Source organism: Falco cherrug, chromosome 14, assembly GCF_023634085.1.
Source record: "Falco cherrug isolate bFalChe1 chromosome 14, bFalChe1.pri, whole genome shotgun sequence".
Taxonomy (NCBI): Eukaryota; Metazoa; Chordata; class Aves; order Falconiformes; family Falconidae; genus Falco; species Falco cherrug.
In genome coordinates, this window is record NC_073710.1 from 21,868,490 (window position 1) to 21,883,095 (window position 14,606).

At 42.0% G+C, this 14,606-nt stretch overlaps 1 protein-coding gene across 5 annotated transcripts in view; it reads right to left on the reverse strand.

The window, feature by feature from the left end:
* Positions 1 to 14,606, reverse strand: part of FANCA (FA complementation group A) — a 37,112-nt gene that overhangs the window by 21,612 nt on the left and 894 nt on the right. For 3 of the 5 annotated variants that reach the window (XR_008735173.1, XM_055727047.1, XM_055727048.1), the window contains exons 3-17: positions 13,803 to 13,875; positions 13,207 to 13,349; positions 12,506 to 12,601; positions 10,254 to 10,327; positions 8,952 to 9,157; positions 8,241 to 8,323; positions 7,772 to 7,805; positions 5,288 to 5,354; positions 4,598 to 4,710; positions 3,578 to 3,654; positions 2,973 to 3,114; positions 2,259 to 2,392; positions 1,167 to 1,277; positions 608 to 703; positions 451 to 510 (exon numbers count right to left, since the gene is read on the reverse strand). Coding sequence is in view for 4 of the 5 variants with exons in the window: in XM_055727047.1 (XP_055583022.1) it covers positions 451 to 510; positions 608 to 703; positions 1,167 to 1,277; positions 2,259 to 2,392; positions 2,973 to 3,114; positions 3,578 to 3,654; positions 4,598 to 4,710; positions 5,288 to 5,354; positions 7,772 to 7,805; positions 8,241 to 8,323; positions 8,952 to 9,157; positions 10,254 to 10,327; positions 12,506 to 12,601; positions 13,207 to 13,349; positions 13,803 to 13,875 (1,509 nt within the window). In the remaining variant the exon portion in view is untranslated. The remainder of the gene's footprint in view (positions 1 to 450; positions 511 to 607; positions 704 to 1,166; positions 1,278 to 2,258; positions 2,393 to 2,972; positions 3,115 to 3,577; positions 3,655 to 4,597; positions 4,711 to 5,287; positions 5,355 to 7,771; positions 7,806 to 8,240; positions 8,324 to 8,951; positions 9,158 to 10,253; positions 10,328 to 12,505; positions 12,602 to 13,206; positions 13,350 to 13,802; positions 13,876 to 14,606) is intronic. The other 2 variants (XM_055727050.1, XM_055727049.1) reach the window with 1 other exon arrangement.

Genomic DNA, 14,606 nt, shown 5'->3' on the forward strand with positions numbered 1-14,606 from the left:
AGTTCCTGCAAGCCTGTGCTCTCCATCCCCGCACCACACAACAACATTAGATCTCCCTTTGTCCCTTAAACCCCCTCCCACAGAATTTTCCATTTGTTTACTATAACCCTCAGTACAGGATGGGAAAGAGGTAGCCAGCAATTCCCTACTTCCAACAGCGGGTGCTGACTGGAGGACTAATGTAGGTGTTGCTTGGCCAGTAGCTAGCTGGCTAATTACCAAGTTCCTCTGCAGCCTCATCACAGTCTATTTGTCCCCCAGGTAAGTAGTTTTCAAGAAATCTGGGGAGAGCCTGCGTATTTACAGCCGCTAACCCCTCCATCTTAAAGCGGGGAAAAGATTCAGCAGCGTGCTCGAGCTTGGTAGGAATGGCAAAGAGGTTGATAGCCTAAGCTCTTTTCCAGGGCAAAAGGGGCATGACTGAGGAGAAGACTGTCAGACCAGCAGTACCTGCACAGATTCATCTGTGGAAGACAAGTCTTCATACAGCCCCATATCTTCTATAGCAACCTGTGTGATGTTATGGAGAGATGCACATGGTCACAACACAGCTAGTATTTTGACAGATCCAGAAAGAACTCTCTTCAAAGAGACAATTTTTACTAACCTTGAGGTCAGCCAGTCTGGTTTTAGCCAGAGTGATGTACTCCAAGAGAATCGACCGATGTTTTGTTGGCACAAAAGGTGGGTACATTATATGGACCTGAAATATGAAAATCACAAGATTTTCCATTTTTAAAGGAAATTAGTGTAAAATTCTGCTTAATGTTTACCGTCATTTACCTCAAACATTCCCCACAGAAGATGTTATTGTTTTAAGAAAAGCCATCTTCATGGCAACTAACATGCAATTTTTCCCAACAACGACCACTAAACACTTCAGTGAACTTGTTTGAATTCAACTCCATGAAAGGAACTCTCCTTGTTGTCAAGTAAACAAAAGAATTTTCTGCTTCCTTATTTCAGGAAGAAAATGTTTTGAATAATGTATCAGAAGTAATGCAATTACTATAACATCATCAATAATATGCTGAACCCAGTCAAAGACATATAATGCAATTACTGTAATAACAGTAAGCTGAACCTAGTCAAAGACACAAGTACATCCACTTTGGAGCAGTTCTTTATTGGTTTTTAGAAAACGATCTCTATTAGCATCTCCTCACCTTCAAGTACGGTGCTGCTTCAAAGGGCACTAGCTCTGACAAGAACTCAAAGAGGAAGACCAGAGCTTTCTTACTGCTCCCATGGTGACCACCAGCATTCCCAAAGGAAGCCTGAAACAGAGGAAAATGACAATGCAGCCCCTTTCAGCGTAGAAAGAATCCCCATCCCAGCAATGCTGTACCTCAGTGCACAACTCCCAGACATCCATTACAGATGTCTGTTTGCTGTCAAGAGAATCTTTCTGCAGAAAAGTTTCTACAGAAGTTTTCTTGTGAGTTTCGTTGTCCAGTTTCCAGAAAGCCTGCCATGTCATGCTCAACATTTTGATGTGCTACCATAAGAACACTTAGAGGAGTTAAACAAAGCAACACCAAAATGCACCAGAGGATTGAGAGCCATGAGGGAACCACAAATCTGCAGGTTTCTGCACAGGTTTATCTGGGAGTTATATGGAAAAGAATCCAGTTTGAGACTACATGGAACACAACTAGTTTACCTTTTGATACATCCTGAACACTCTATCAAAGGCTGAGCTTAGATTTGCAAACTCATACAAAGGAATTTACAGCTTTAAATTATGTGGAGATTTGCATACCTAAAATACCTAAATGTTTACAACTGGAAGCTAACAGCCAATTATCTTTAAGGTCAAACACAGCAATTACAGCTGCATGCAAACATCCAGGAAATAGGAATGCTTCATCTGCAATAACCCACAACTTATGCAATAACAACTGTGTTGGTTATCAAGATACTGAAATACATCCAAGATTATGATTGTAACAGGAATTACACGTCTGCATTCCTGACAAGTAACTAGAGAAGGCAAGATGGACTTAAAATATGAAAGAAAGGAAAATCAAAGCAAGCCAAATAAATACATTCTTTCCAGACAAAAAGGCAGTAATAAATACTAACTCGCTCCTAATACCAATACAATCACTTACTACTCTTTCTTTTTTCCCCCTCTCTCTCTCTCATTCCTGGCAATCTTGTTTGAAACCAGGCTTTTGCTGTGCAGCAGAATATTCCTTACATGCAGGTTTCCTCACATAATTAATAATTACTAGTCGGGCCTCTTTTAGTCTTACCTTAAACCATTCCGAGTAAGGCATGAACACAGCAGGCCCCTCTAGAGCAGCCTGACGAGCTATCAGGAACGCAGTGATCATATTTTCCATATCATAATTCCCAAAGGCCTTTATCAGGAGATGGCTCAGTAGATCTAGAAACATAAAACACTAACCTCAAATCTTGCTCTTGACAACTGTGCTGTAACTTTATATAGTAAATGAAGACAAATATCTGTGATAAACATGTGCCAAATGAAGAAGGGTGTGTATTGCAGCTTGGGGAACCTTTGGGACTTGCTTATACTTTTTTCATACACTTTCAACAGCCAAATACTCTTGGATTCCAACCTGCAGGAATTGTAGGGGTCCAGCAATGAGATGATCAGTAAGCAACTCTAATAAACAAGGTCTGCTAGCAAAGGCGAGATAGAAGAACTAAGCTTCCGTAATTGCTACTCAAATTAATACTTAAGATAATTATCAAAACCATTATTAGCTGCACACAAAGTTTGAGAAGCGTCAGGCACAAGGCCTGGCGTTCATGTTGCCACTGACATGGAACGTTTGAAAGGAAAAGCAGATTTTCTGCTGTTCTTTTCCATGCAGCAATCTCAAAACAGCAACCACAAATGATTATGCTGCTACACCAGTCAGTGTAGTACACCAGTACCCTTCGGTACCTGGAAAGCAATAAGCACACACTAGCTTGCAGGCTTGCCAGTACCTCCTTACCTTTGAACAGTTGCTCAGCCTCAGCTTGACAGACTACCAACGTGGAAACACAGGAGAGGACATGCTGCCAGTTCACTTCACGAGTCTCCAGGACTTGCTGCAGCTGGCTGATCGACTCCTTTGCACTGAATGCCACAAACAGCTGGAAGAGTGATAGCAATTCATTTTAGCTATGACATACAGCCACCCGTAAGAGTGAATCAGACTGTCAAGACTAACACGCAGATGTCTTTTGTATAACTTTTGAAAAAGCTATCCTGTGTGCATCTTTTGCATCAGCTTTCCAGGATGAGGTACCATCCTGGCTTGGAACCAGCATTGGCTAAAATAAACAGTAATATCCCAGTTCTTTCAGAAGTCATGTCATATTCTCTAACAATAAAAATTCACATCTTAATGAGAACAAAGACGGTAATTGAAGAGCTTTGCACAAACAGAAATCCTTGTAGTACTTTTTCTTCATGCTTCCTCCTGCCTACAACTTCTGGCAGCTGGTTCAGATTCTGCGACTGAAACGCAGTATTTTTAAATAATCTCATTTGGATATTTCAATGAGTATAAACGCAATGTAATAAAGTTCTCTTTGTGAAACCTGGAAGACCTACTTTGCGATACAATGTAGTAAGCAGTGAACAAGTCCTTGTGAAGCTCCACTCTTTCTGCATATGAATGGCATCAGACACTGTACCCAGAAAGAGAAAATTTTACTCTTCAGCAACAGATTTTAAAATACCCCCAAAACACATAAAGTTAACCAAGATACATTAAAAACTGCTCACAGAAGTCCTCTCTCACCCACTTGTCTTCGGAACACCAGCAACAAGGACCCTGCCATTTTGCTATGAGAATGTCATCTCAAAGCTGTTCGTGCAATCACACATTCATAGGCCAACATAGCGTGTGCACAGGGAATCATCAAGGAATTGTCTTTTTCTTCAATAATCTCTTTCAGCTGGAAACCAGCAATGACACAGCTCTCCCACACAACAGGCAAGCAGCTCTAGATCATAGCTCAGAGTAACTTTACCAGAGATTCTGGGACCTAAACATATTTCTTCCCAAAAACATCAAGCTTCACAACTAGAAGGATTCTATCTTCTGCCTTTACAGATTAGAAGCCTTCCTGCCTTTATCTCTAACCTATCAAAAGAAACCCCTCATCAGTAGGGAAAGGCCACATCTTGTGTGTAAACCCACACACAGGGGCCACACTAGTTTAGCCCCAAGCTCGCTCTGCAGCACCACCTCTCCCGCCCCTTTTCTCCTTTGGCCAGAACTGCTCGCAGAGGTCAGAGATCTCCCACATCTACTCCGTAAAGGCTGCTCATAGGTATTACTCCCAATATCTGTTCACAAGCTGCTGGCCGAAGCTCTGTTTGAAGGCACTGATTTTCCATCTGAAGTTTTCTTCTGAACTACAGCCCTCTAAAGTCTAGATGAATTTCTTTTTTGGTATGATCTGGTACCCTGTTTATATAGACCTGGGAAAGAGCTAGAGAGTCAGGCACTTCTCTGGCTCTGATTCCTCCAGGCTGGACTCCATTCAGCAAGGTTTGGGTGGGAGGAAACTCCAGACACACAATAACGCACCCTGGAGACATTCACTTCTCCCCGTCTATTCCTACCTTTCAACAACGGGTTGTAGGTAAGAACCTCGGTCAGGGTGTGTCTAAAAAACTGCTGCAAGGAATCCGGATGAACTGCACTTTTATAAACTGACACACTGAACACATTCAGCCTACAAATGACAAGGAAATATTCAGGAACAATGCACAGGACATATGATCAACCAGGTACTGATTAGGATGAATGCCTAGTTTTTCTTTTATATCTATCTTATCAAATTGCCAGATATATACTTTTTCATACGGTTTGTTTTGTGTTTTTTTTAAATCTATTGGTTACTTAGTTTATGTAGATATCAGATTTACAAACCTGAGTTTAACATATACTCCTGCACAGGACAGGACTGAAGGCTGGGATGTACAAAGTACTTTAAACAGGTTTAGAAGCAGGAATTGGAGGAGATGACAGCACCTTCCAGGTGTCTCTGCACAGAAGCAGAGTGAGAAACCTTGAGAGGGGAAACTCACCGTGTGCCGAGAGGGTGCTCCAAGATTGGTTCCAACACTGCTAGAACACCCTTTCCTACCTGATGCTTATCTTTTTTAAAGCATTTTCATTTGCACATATTTTATTAGAAAGGAGAATACTAAACATAAGGGGAAACAACATTTCCCCCTGTTTCAGTAACAAGTGTAACAGTGGATAAAAAACCTCCTCCTGACATTCTTTGGAGGAACAGCATTTCTCACCAGAACCTCATTGCTTGCAATGTGGAAACGTCTTCCTGCTTCTCTTTACCAACAGCATCAAGCACCCCTGTAACCCCAAATAAAGACACAAAACCACAGTAAGAGATACGGAAATTGTAGGAACTGTGACACTAAAGAACACGCAGGAACTAACAGGAGCAAGCACTTTGTGCACCTTTAAGAAGGTGACCCCATTAGGGAAATGTGCAGAAGCCATTCAACAGTGCTAAATTCTTACAAATTTCTTTTAAAAAGTGACACAGACTCAAAAACTATTAACACTAACCTTGAACCAATTTAAAACCATTCCCAAGAATGTGCTAATAATTAAGCCATTTAAAAATGCACATAAATTAGTATTTCCTTTCCAAACCCAATCCTAATTGTGCATCTGCAAGTGTGAATGCTGCAAAGCTGCACAAGAAGAGACTCTGTCTGGAGGCAGGGATTTGCACAAGCAAGCTTTGAATTAACCACCCCTGGAAACAACGGTCTTAACCGCCCTCGCCGAACAAAGAGCATGCTGCTGTGAGTGCCATGCATTTGTAACAGCAGTGGGACTTCACATTTGCTTAGCAGAAATTCCTCCAAAAGCTAGAGCTGTCCTAAAATGACTGGTAAGAGGTCAAACAGGTTGGCAGCTTGCACAGCACGGTGTCTTGATGATCAGCCCATACCACTCAAAGGCCACATACTAAGAGACTCTGCTTTACAGCCTGCTGCAGCAGCACTTTTTCTGTTTCTGTTTCTTTTTCTGTTTTAAACCTACCTTTAAAAGCCTCCTCTTTTAACTGTTAAAAGTTTGTTTTGCTTATTAAGATCTTTCAGTGAAGCACCCGAAAAGGAAATTTACTGGGCTGGGGCAGCAAAACAGGTGTCCCTCACGTGCCTTTCATAAGGCAGTCCACAGTGTCAGCATGTAATGCTCTCCTTCTCCTGCTGAGGAATACTTTAAGGTTAAGTAGGGGAGAATGGAGAAAAGGAGATAAACTCTACTTATCTTCAGGCACAGGAGTTCAATATAGCAAGATCATTACTGTGAAGCACAGTGCTCCCATGCTACTCTCCCCTGTCCTTCTCTGCCTCTGAAGGTCTTCATTAATAGTGAATTATTTTACATAAAGGATCCTAATGTTCTTCAAAGCAGCTGATTAGTTAAGTGAAACTCCTCAAAGGTGACCTAAAAGTATGCACTAATAAAAATACCTTATATAAAATTCATTTAATACAATTTCAGACACACAGACTGCAAGTCCGCCAGTGGCAGTGCAAGCTGCACAAACATGAAGGTCAAACGAAGAGCGGGTTAGCAGAGTCCTGTCTGCCTGCCAACAGTCTGCTTCCTTCCTCCAAAATCCCCCTAGTCCTGTGTTTATAAGGGTTATTTTTCAACTACCAACACTGTTAAAGGGCCACCCAAGATGGGACTCATACATATTAAATAATAAAGCACTTCTCTTACAGCTTTCCCTTTCTAGAAGCACTCCAAAGGCTGTAAAGCATCTCTGGTCTACAGACAACGACCCCTGTGAGGCATGGGGTAAGGCTGGCAGTGCCCGCGGGAAGAGATACACAAGGGAGGGAGCAGTGCTGGTGTTGCGTCCTGGTTTTTGGTCACCTTACAGCAGGGGGAAAGCTCTAACCTCTGCAGCAGCACTGAGCATGTTGCTGAAAGACGCCAGCAAGAAAAGTGGTAGTAAAGTGCTGTCACTAAGGAGACAGGCAAGTAACTGCAGCCACCCAGTCTGATTATACTAATACATTGGCGCAGGGCACACAAGGAGGTGTAAGTGAGCTTTTCCTCTGCTGTACAGCAGATAGAGCAACCTACCATGAAGATCATCCATGACACAAGACAAAAATAACCCTCATGTGTGTCTTTCTGCATCGGGATTTGCAATGCAAATCAGACACTACTACGCTTGAGGTCACAGCAGCAGCAGCAGGACTGTCCAGGCCAAGACAGGCACGTTGTCTGTGGCACAGTTCTTGCAGACTGGCCATTTAAAGATTACACATGTACATTACATGTCTTTGCTCAGCATAAAATAATCAATGATAGGTTTCACAAAACATTAGTCTGCAAATCCAAACTGCAACCCAGCAAAACAGCTTACATGCATGGGACTTCATAAATTCAAATTTACTAAGCAGAAAAAGTTATCCTAGCCTACTCTCTGTGCTACAACTGCTTCAAATCAAACTTGTTAAAAATCAGCTCAGATATCTACCTGATGCTGCAGCTGGGAGCATCAAAAAGAGCTGGCATTAAAGGCAGGAAACTACCTGCAGTGTTAGGAGACACTCACCTTACAAGAGTGAAGGGGAAAAGCAGAGGCACATAAAATCAGTGACAAATATGCACAACAGAGGAAAAGCATCCCAGGCAAAGGATTTCTCCTTAGAGATTTAACAACGAACAAGCAACATAAGTCTAGCAAACAGCAGTGACTGCACAAAGCTACAAATCACAAAAACACTTACATGTCAACATTCTTTGCAAGACAGCATGACAGATCTGTACAAAATTGACAAATTAAGACCATTTAAAATTTAAAAGCGCTGCAGTTATATACAGAAAAAGTAAACTGGCTCAAAGAAAGAGTTTTGTCCCTCTTAGTTTAAAGCTTAACTTTTACCTCAGGCTCTACTGTAGAACAGATACAATAGACAGAGGGCAAGCATTTCCCATGGTTACCAGCATTCCACGTCTCACATTCAATCAGAAAAAAACGAGCAATCAAGGTGAGACCAAGGAAGCTTTAAAAAACCTTGGTGAGCTTAAAAGTCTCTGTTCTGGTCTCACCATTTCCTTCTCACCCACTCCAGCACCTGGACCACCACCCTTTCTTTGCTGTTCTAAGCTCCAAATTATTTATACTCAGCAAGGCACGGAGGTATAGAGTGGAACTACTTAAACAACTGTTTGTAAATAGGTTAATTTTGTCCTTACATAGGGGACCTTCTTGAATTCCAGCTTCCTTCCCAGAGCTGAAGTTTGCTGAAAGCCACTCTGAAGAAACACAATCACAAAGTCTGTAAATCAAGAAAGAATTAGTGTTTCAGCATCCCCCTTTCAATATACTTGCTCTTTTGCCTCCCCATCTCGGTTTCCCAGGAGGACTAGTGTCTGAAAAGCAGCAGTCAGCTGGAATCATTTATTTTCTTGGACTAAAATGACTCCCAGGCAAAAGGACCTAGAACAATGGATGAAAGGAGCACAGAAACTTAAAGGATTTTAAACGCTAAAGAATTCACAGGTCTTCTGCTCTATTACCACTGCAAAACTCATACGGGTTGTACCTGACCAACTGCACGGGTCCAAAGATCTGACTACAGCTCTTCAATCAAATTATGTAGGGATTTTTCTTTTCTAAACAAAACCACAAAGTAAGTAATAGAAAATGAGAGGGAGAAAATGGGACTGTTAAACATTTCTGGTCCAAAGTATCTCAGACACTTAGCAGAAGCATCACATTCTCAATTTGTGGCCCCACACACCTCGCAGTTACGCTTTCTTCCATATTGTAACTCCAAGGGATATAGAAATTCAAGCCAATTATCTTTTAAGGGGGAAAAAATTTGCTAAATTAACAAAATATAAAAAGTATTTCCCCTCACTGAAACAAGGTAAGAAAATGCAAAGCAAGGCCCCTGTTCTTACACCTCCAAGCTTTTGATTCATACAGCCCTTGCTGCAAGCTGTGCAGACCAGCAGCCAGGCCCTGCTCCACCAGCACCCAGTTGAGAGCCTTGCCTGAGAGAACACGCCCAGCGAGTGCTGCATCCTCTGAGGACTCCTCCGCCTGCTTACAGAGGCCACAAAGGCTGCTGCACAGCCACTCCACCGCAGCTGGGGCAGCTGGGTTGCTGAGAACAAACAAAAGCACATTCATTTCAATCCTTCCTGCTTTTTCTAAGGCTTGTTTTTTTCCCCACCACCCTCTCTCAGACTCAGGAAAGAGCCTTCTGTGCAGAACTCTGCCCTAGATGTGGCATTTCATTTATTTGATTTGGACCAGCAAGAGCTTTATTGGCTTTATAAAAAGATTCCACAACAAACACATCCAAAGGAAAATACACATGTGAAATTGAGTGTTCAAATATTTCCTCATCTCTGACACTGAAGTATTTTGGTTTAGAAAGTTTTGCTAGAGGAAAGACTTTAGTTCTGATTTATAAGATACTTGGACAAAAATGATTAAAATAAATAATTAAGCTCTTAATCTATCCCTTTGGTTGCCTTAAATTTGAAGCACAGCAGGCACCGAAGGCTTTTTTTCCTATCACATTAATAGACAAGTAAACCAATATCAAAACCCTAAAAGATCACTGTAACATTCCTTTGACATCATAAGAAAACAACCCGAACATCACAAAGGATAACTGGTTTTAGTTGTTAGGTCTGTATTGGGGGAGAAAAAAATAAATCAATTCTTAGGATAACTGTTCTCTGGAGATCTGTTAAACCTTAATAAACTGTAAGGTTTTATGAAGATGGAAGCACATGGCTTCTGCAAAGCAAGACTTCTCATCAAGCACTAATTTTTACAGGCTTTCCAAAGCAGAGCCAGAGGCATGGCCAGATGAACTGAAGGAGCTGGGTTACAGAGCCCTCTCCCACACAGTGTGGTAACCACCCACATGCAGCTATCTGTGCCAGCGAAACAAAGCACGAGATGAAACATCACCTAGGACAGTCTGCAGTGGTGGTTGTCACTGAACCATTCTGCTTCACATTGTGGCTGATTCAGTAGCCCTCAAATCAGCCACTGCACCTTAAACTGCACTAATTAACCTAGAGTAACCTCTCAAACCCGGGTAACTTCTTAAATCCTGCTAATCTGATCACTTGCCAGCATCTGACTATATTCTTAGTCCAGAATACTTATAACTAATCCTCGATTACATTTCAATAGGCTTTAAGAGATTAAATACATCTGCAAGCCTATAAACCTCTGCTTACCTCTCCAGCAGCTCCCCCAGTCCAACGATGCCGTCTCTGTGCAGATGCCACACAGCTTCCAGCACTGGAGGGTCCTAATGAGATGTCACAATTAGGTCACAGTCTGCATTTTGCAGTAAACTCAACATTTGGGTAATGTAAATTATATATTAAAAAATAAAACTAAGTTCCATTTATTCAGACTATCCAGAACTTACTAAAATTTTAAAACAACAACATAGGAAATACCATATGAGGAAAGATTATATTTGATTTTTCCTTCCTATAAATTTTGAATGGTTGTGGGTTGTAGATGCATCATCATTTTAAATTTTCATGGTCAAGTAACAATTATATCCATCTTTGCCCCCCTGGAATAATCCTGATTCTACATATTCAAAGAGGCAGTGGATATCCCAGAAAACAGGTAACATCACAAAGTTTCAAGTCTTGTTAATTCAGATCCAGAAACAGATTAGAGAATTACCACTTAGCCTGTTGAATGTTTATAAGTCTCTGTGGAGCGAGTGCTGCTCTCAAATCTATTTCCCAATAAGAGACTACAAAAAGACACTGCAACTGTACGGGCAGAGGGGCCAACAGACACAGAGGAAAATCAAACACCACATGAGCCATCCTGCTTCTAAACACCAGGCTTGCTGTTGGCAAAATCAGCACAAGGCATTGCTTCTGTGCGGATGAAACTGCTGCCCTGCTTTCCTCCCTGCACCATCCCTTCCAGCTCCTGCCTGGAACGGTGTGTCCTGGAGAGTGTCCTGTGCCAGCAAAACAGGACTGTGGGGTGCACCTGGCAGGGAAAACTGTGCAGCAGCAGCAACTTCTGCTCATTCCAGCCTCCCTACAAAAATGGTCCCAGACAGAAACAAAATCTTCACTCCTCATGAAGGAAGAGGTACTTGGGAGTCTTGGGCACACAAGTCACTCCAAAGAAAAACCAAAGCTCCACAAGCTTTCTGCAGCAACCAGCAGCTGCCTCATAGCGTGACCCTAGACTTGCCTACACACTTTGTCTTTGACAACTTAATTCTTTACCATAACAATCTCAATTACACAGCAGCACTTGATGTCTGTGTCTACCTGAGAATGAGGAGATCTTAATCAGCCTACAAAATATACAGGATTCTATTTTCAGCCCAGGATCCGACACTTGAGACTACAGCACGCCTGTTTATCCTGGCAGACCGGCCTCTTCCTTCTTTCCCACCAGAGCAGTGAGCAGACAGAATTGTCCTGCTCACAAGACATTCTTAACTCCACTTAGAGCACCACTTATCTTAGAAAACAAACCACCCAAATGAAATCAAAACAACACAACATTTGTGAAGCAATGCAACCTGTTACCTGCTATCATATTTCTCTCAAGCCATTTTCTGCATGAACTCACTTAGGCTTATCACCATTCCCAGAGAACCAGAATGCCAGAGACACACTGAATATTGCTGGCAAAGTACATAAAGGACTTCTGGGACTGTGCCTTCCCACAGCCGGCTGGGAGCTTCGACACTGCCTGGTTAATTGATCTGAATTGCTTAGCCCAGACAGCAAACTTGCATGCCAACTGATGGAAAGTTACTAGTGTATTTCATTGAGAACAGTAAGGCAGTGACACTAAATAGGAAAAAAAAACTATACCCCCAAACCGTCTCTTACCTGTGGTGTCACCTCAGATGATTTTAATCCCTTTACCCATGCTGTAACTCCAGACACCGTATTGCCATTCCCTTCCTAGCAGGTTCCTAGTGAGAACCAGCCATGCAGAGTACAAACAGGAACAGTTAAACATCTCCTTCAGAGAGGCAGGAGTGCTGCTTGCCTAGCTCCCCAAAACCAGTACATGTCAACTCTCCTTTGTGGCAGTCTTTCTGAAGCGGCCACACAAAGCAAATCCTTGTACAGAGACAAGGAAGCTCCCAGTGAACTTGCTTTAAAATAAACAAAACAAAAAAAAAACCAACACCATTTATAAGTCAGTTCATGCTTTTGAAAGGTCAGAAAGACCACATTCATTCTCAGGAGGAGTTCATGACTGCAGCTAATCAGAGCAGGGATGAGCAGTTGCAAGACTGCTCTAGGTCACCAAAAAAACCCAGCGAGGGAAACTGAACAGAAATCACAGCACTTCAACAGTCCATTTAGCAGTTATCCCTGGCCTTGATGGGAGAGGAGGGTTGAAAACACGCTACCACATCCCACAGATTAAGTCTGTGTGAGGTCTGTCTGTAACACAGCAACGTTTCTCCATGAGTTCTTACCTTCATTTTCCACATTTCTTGACAGAAGAGTGGGCAACAGAACACATTGTTCACCAGTAAATCCTTGACCGTTTGAAGCAAGCAAGACAACCTCTTCTGGAATTACCCCAGAAATGAAGCAGAAATAATTGCCTTTGTAAATAACATGTTCCTAGAAAACCAATTTGTTGCTTTTCCCCGTTTACTGTTTTTTAAAAGCTTGAATGGTAGAGAGGATTCATGGGAAAGGCCCAAACTTTTCATCTTAAGGCTTAGCTAAAGCAGCCAGGCTGACAGCAGTGGCACTTGACATCTCCTCAGAGGCAACTTGAGCCAGCAGTCACGGCACAGCTTTTGCACAGATGGCCATCCCACAACTGGCTACACTGCAAACTGAGACAATCAATAAAAACGGAATCATGCATTGAAGAGACTGAGTCTGAGGTACACCAGAGGTGATAACACAGGATCTGCTTAAAGAGACCTGTGTAACACTGCACTTCAGCAACAAACAAAAAACTTCATTTCCAAGCTGTCAAAACCAGCTGCTTTCCTGTAAAGGAGAACGCTGTACTTCTGTGAGCATATTGGACACAGAAATTAATAATCATCCACTCAAGTCCTACACATTTGGGTGACTATCAGAACAGATAAACTGGATTTAAAGTCAAACCTAACATCACTGTTTTCTTGATAAATTAAATGTAAACCTTTTCCCTTACTCTCTGGTCCAAGTTCAGCAGTGGGACTTGAGAGGGGCCAGCAGAAGCCTGGCAGATCCGCTCGATGTTGGTAACAGCATTTTTGGCTGCCAAGATTGCTGTGGGCACACCCAGTCTTGAGGCCTGTTCCTGCAGAACAGAGACTAAACAAACCAAAGCAGAAAGCTGTCAGCATGGGAGAGGAAAAAAAGGGTTAAAAAACGTGACTATGAAGACATAAGTCCCAAGTCTTAAACCCCTTCTGGCAGAGATGTAATTTGCAGCAATGGGCAAATCATTTTCATTTCTATGTATCGTTCCTTTACTGTACATAAAAATAAAAGGGCAGAAAAACCACAGAGAGGGAATACTCCTTGCTAACCACAGATTTTTGTATTTTAGTCTTGTGGGGCTTACAGTTACACTTTCAAATAATCAAAATATTCAACAATCAGACCCTTGCCAGGTGCATCATCACCAGACAAGTAAGAAACAAGTAGCTGGATGGGAGACCAGAACAATGAAAAGAAAGTAAAACTGGGATTGTAATACTTAACAGGCAAAACTTCAGTACATGATTTCCCAAACCTGTCTCTAATAGATATGCTTTCACTCACCTATAAATGATTCTGACGATACTTCCTGGTGCTCTGCACTATCCTGTCCAGCTGGTTTGGCTGAACCCTCCACCTGAAAGCCAAATAAAAATGTAACAGCCTTAGGTGTCTCTGACACACATTCACAAACCTATTCCCTCTAAAGGATACTGAGCAGCTCTGGCATTCTTGGGGGCTGGAGCAACTGAACTGAAACTAACACCAAGCTCCCACACCGTCACAGTAAACAAAGATTTTAGGGCACCTTACAAGAAGCATATGTATAGTTATCATCATTTTCTGCAAAGAAAAGGAGATAGAAATCAAAGTTACTTGTCCCCAGTCACCCAACAGATCAGCAACAGCACCAGGAACAGAATTTCTATCTTGGAATAGAAATATTACGCAGACAAATAAACATCCTTGTGGCTGAACTGTGGGAAGCATTTGAATTGTCTATTGCAGTTATCAAAGTCAAAAGCTCTCTCCAGTGTGTGAGCAGAAGGTAGAACATGTCCAAGTCAGAATGTTGGCTCAAGCATCTATATAGGCAAATTACACAGGTTTTCATAAAGACAGTCACCTTAGTCAAAAATGGCTGGTAATTCAGAGAAAACCCAAACAACTCCAGATAGTTTTTTTTTTCTCTCTAGAACAAGAAGTCCGTTCTGACCCCAAGAAAATGGTGCCAGATTTCCCTCTGTCCCAAATCCAAACCATACTTGACCATTTTTAGTCTAGAACAATAAAACATAGGATAAAGGAAAAAAAATAATCTCATTTCTGCAACACAGACCTCTCAACTTCAGCTTACTCCTACAGTGC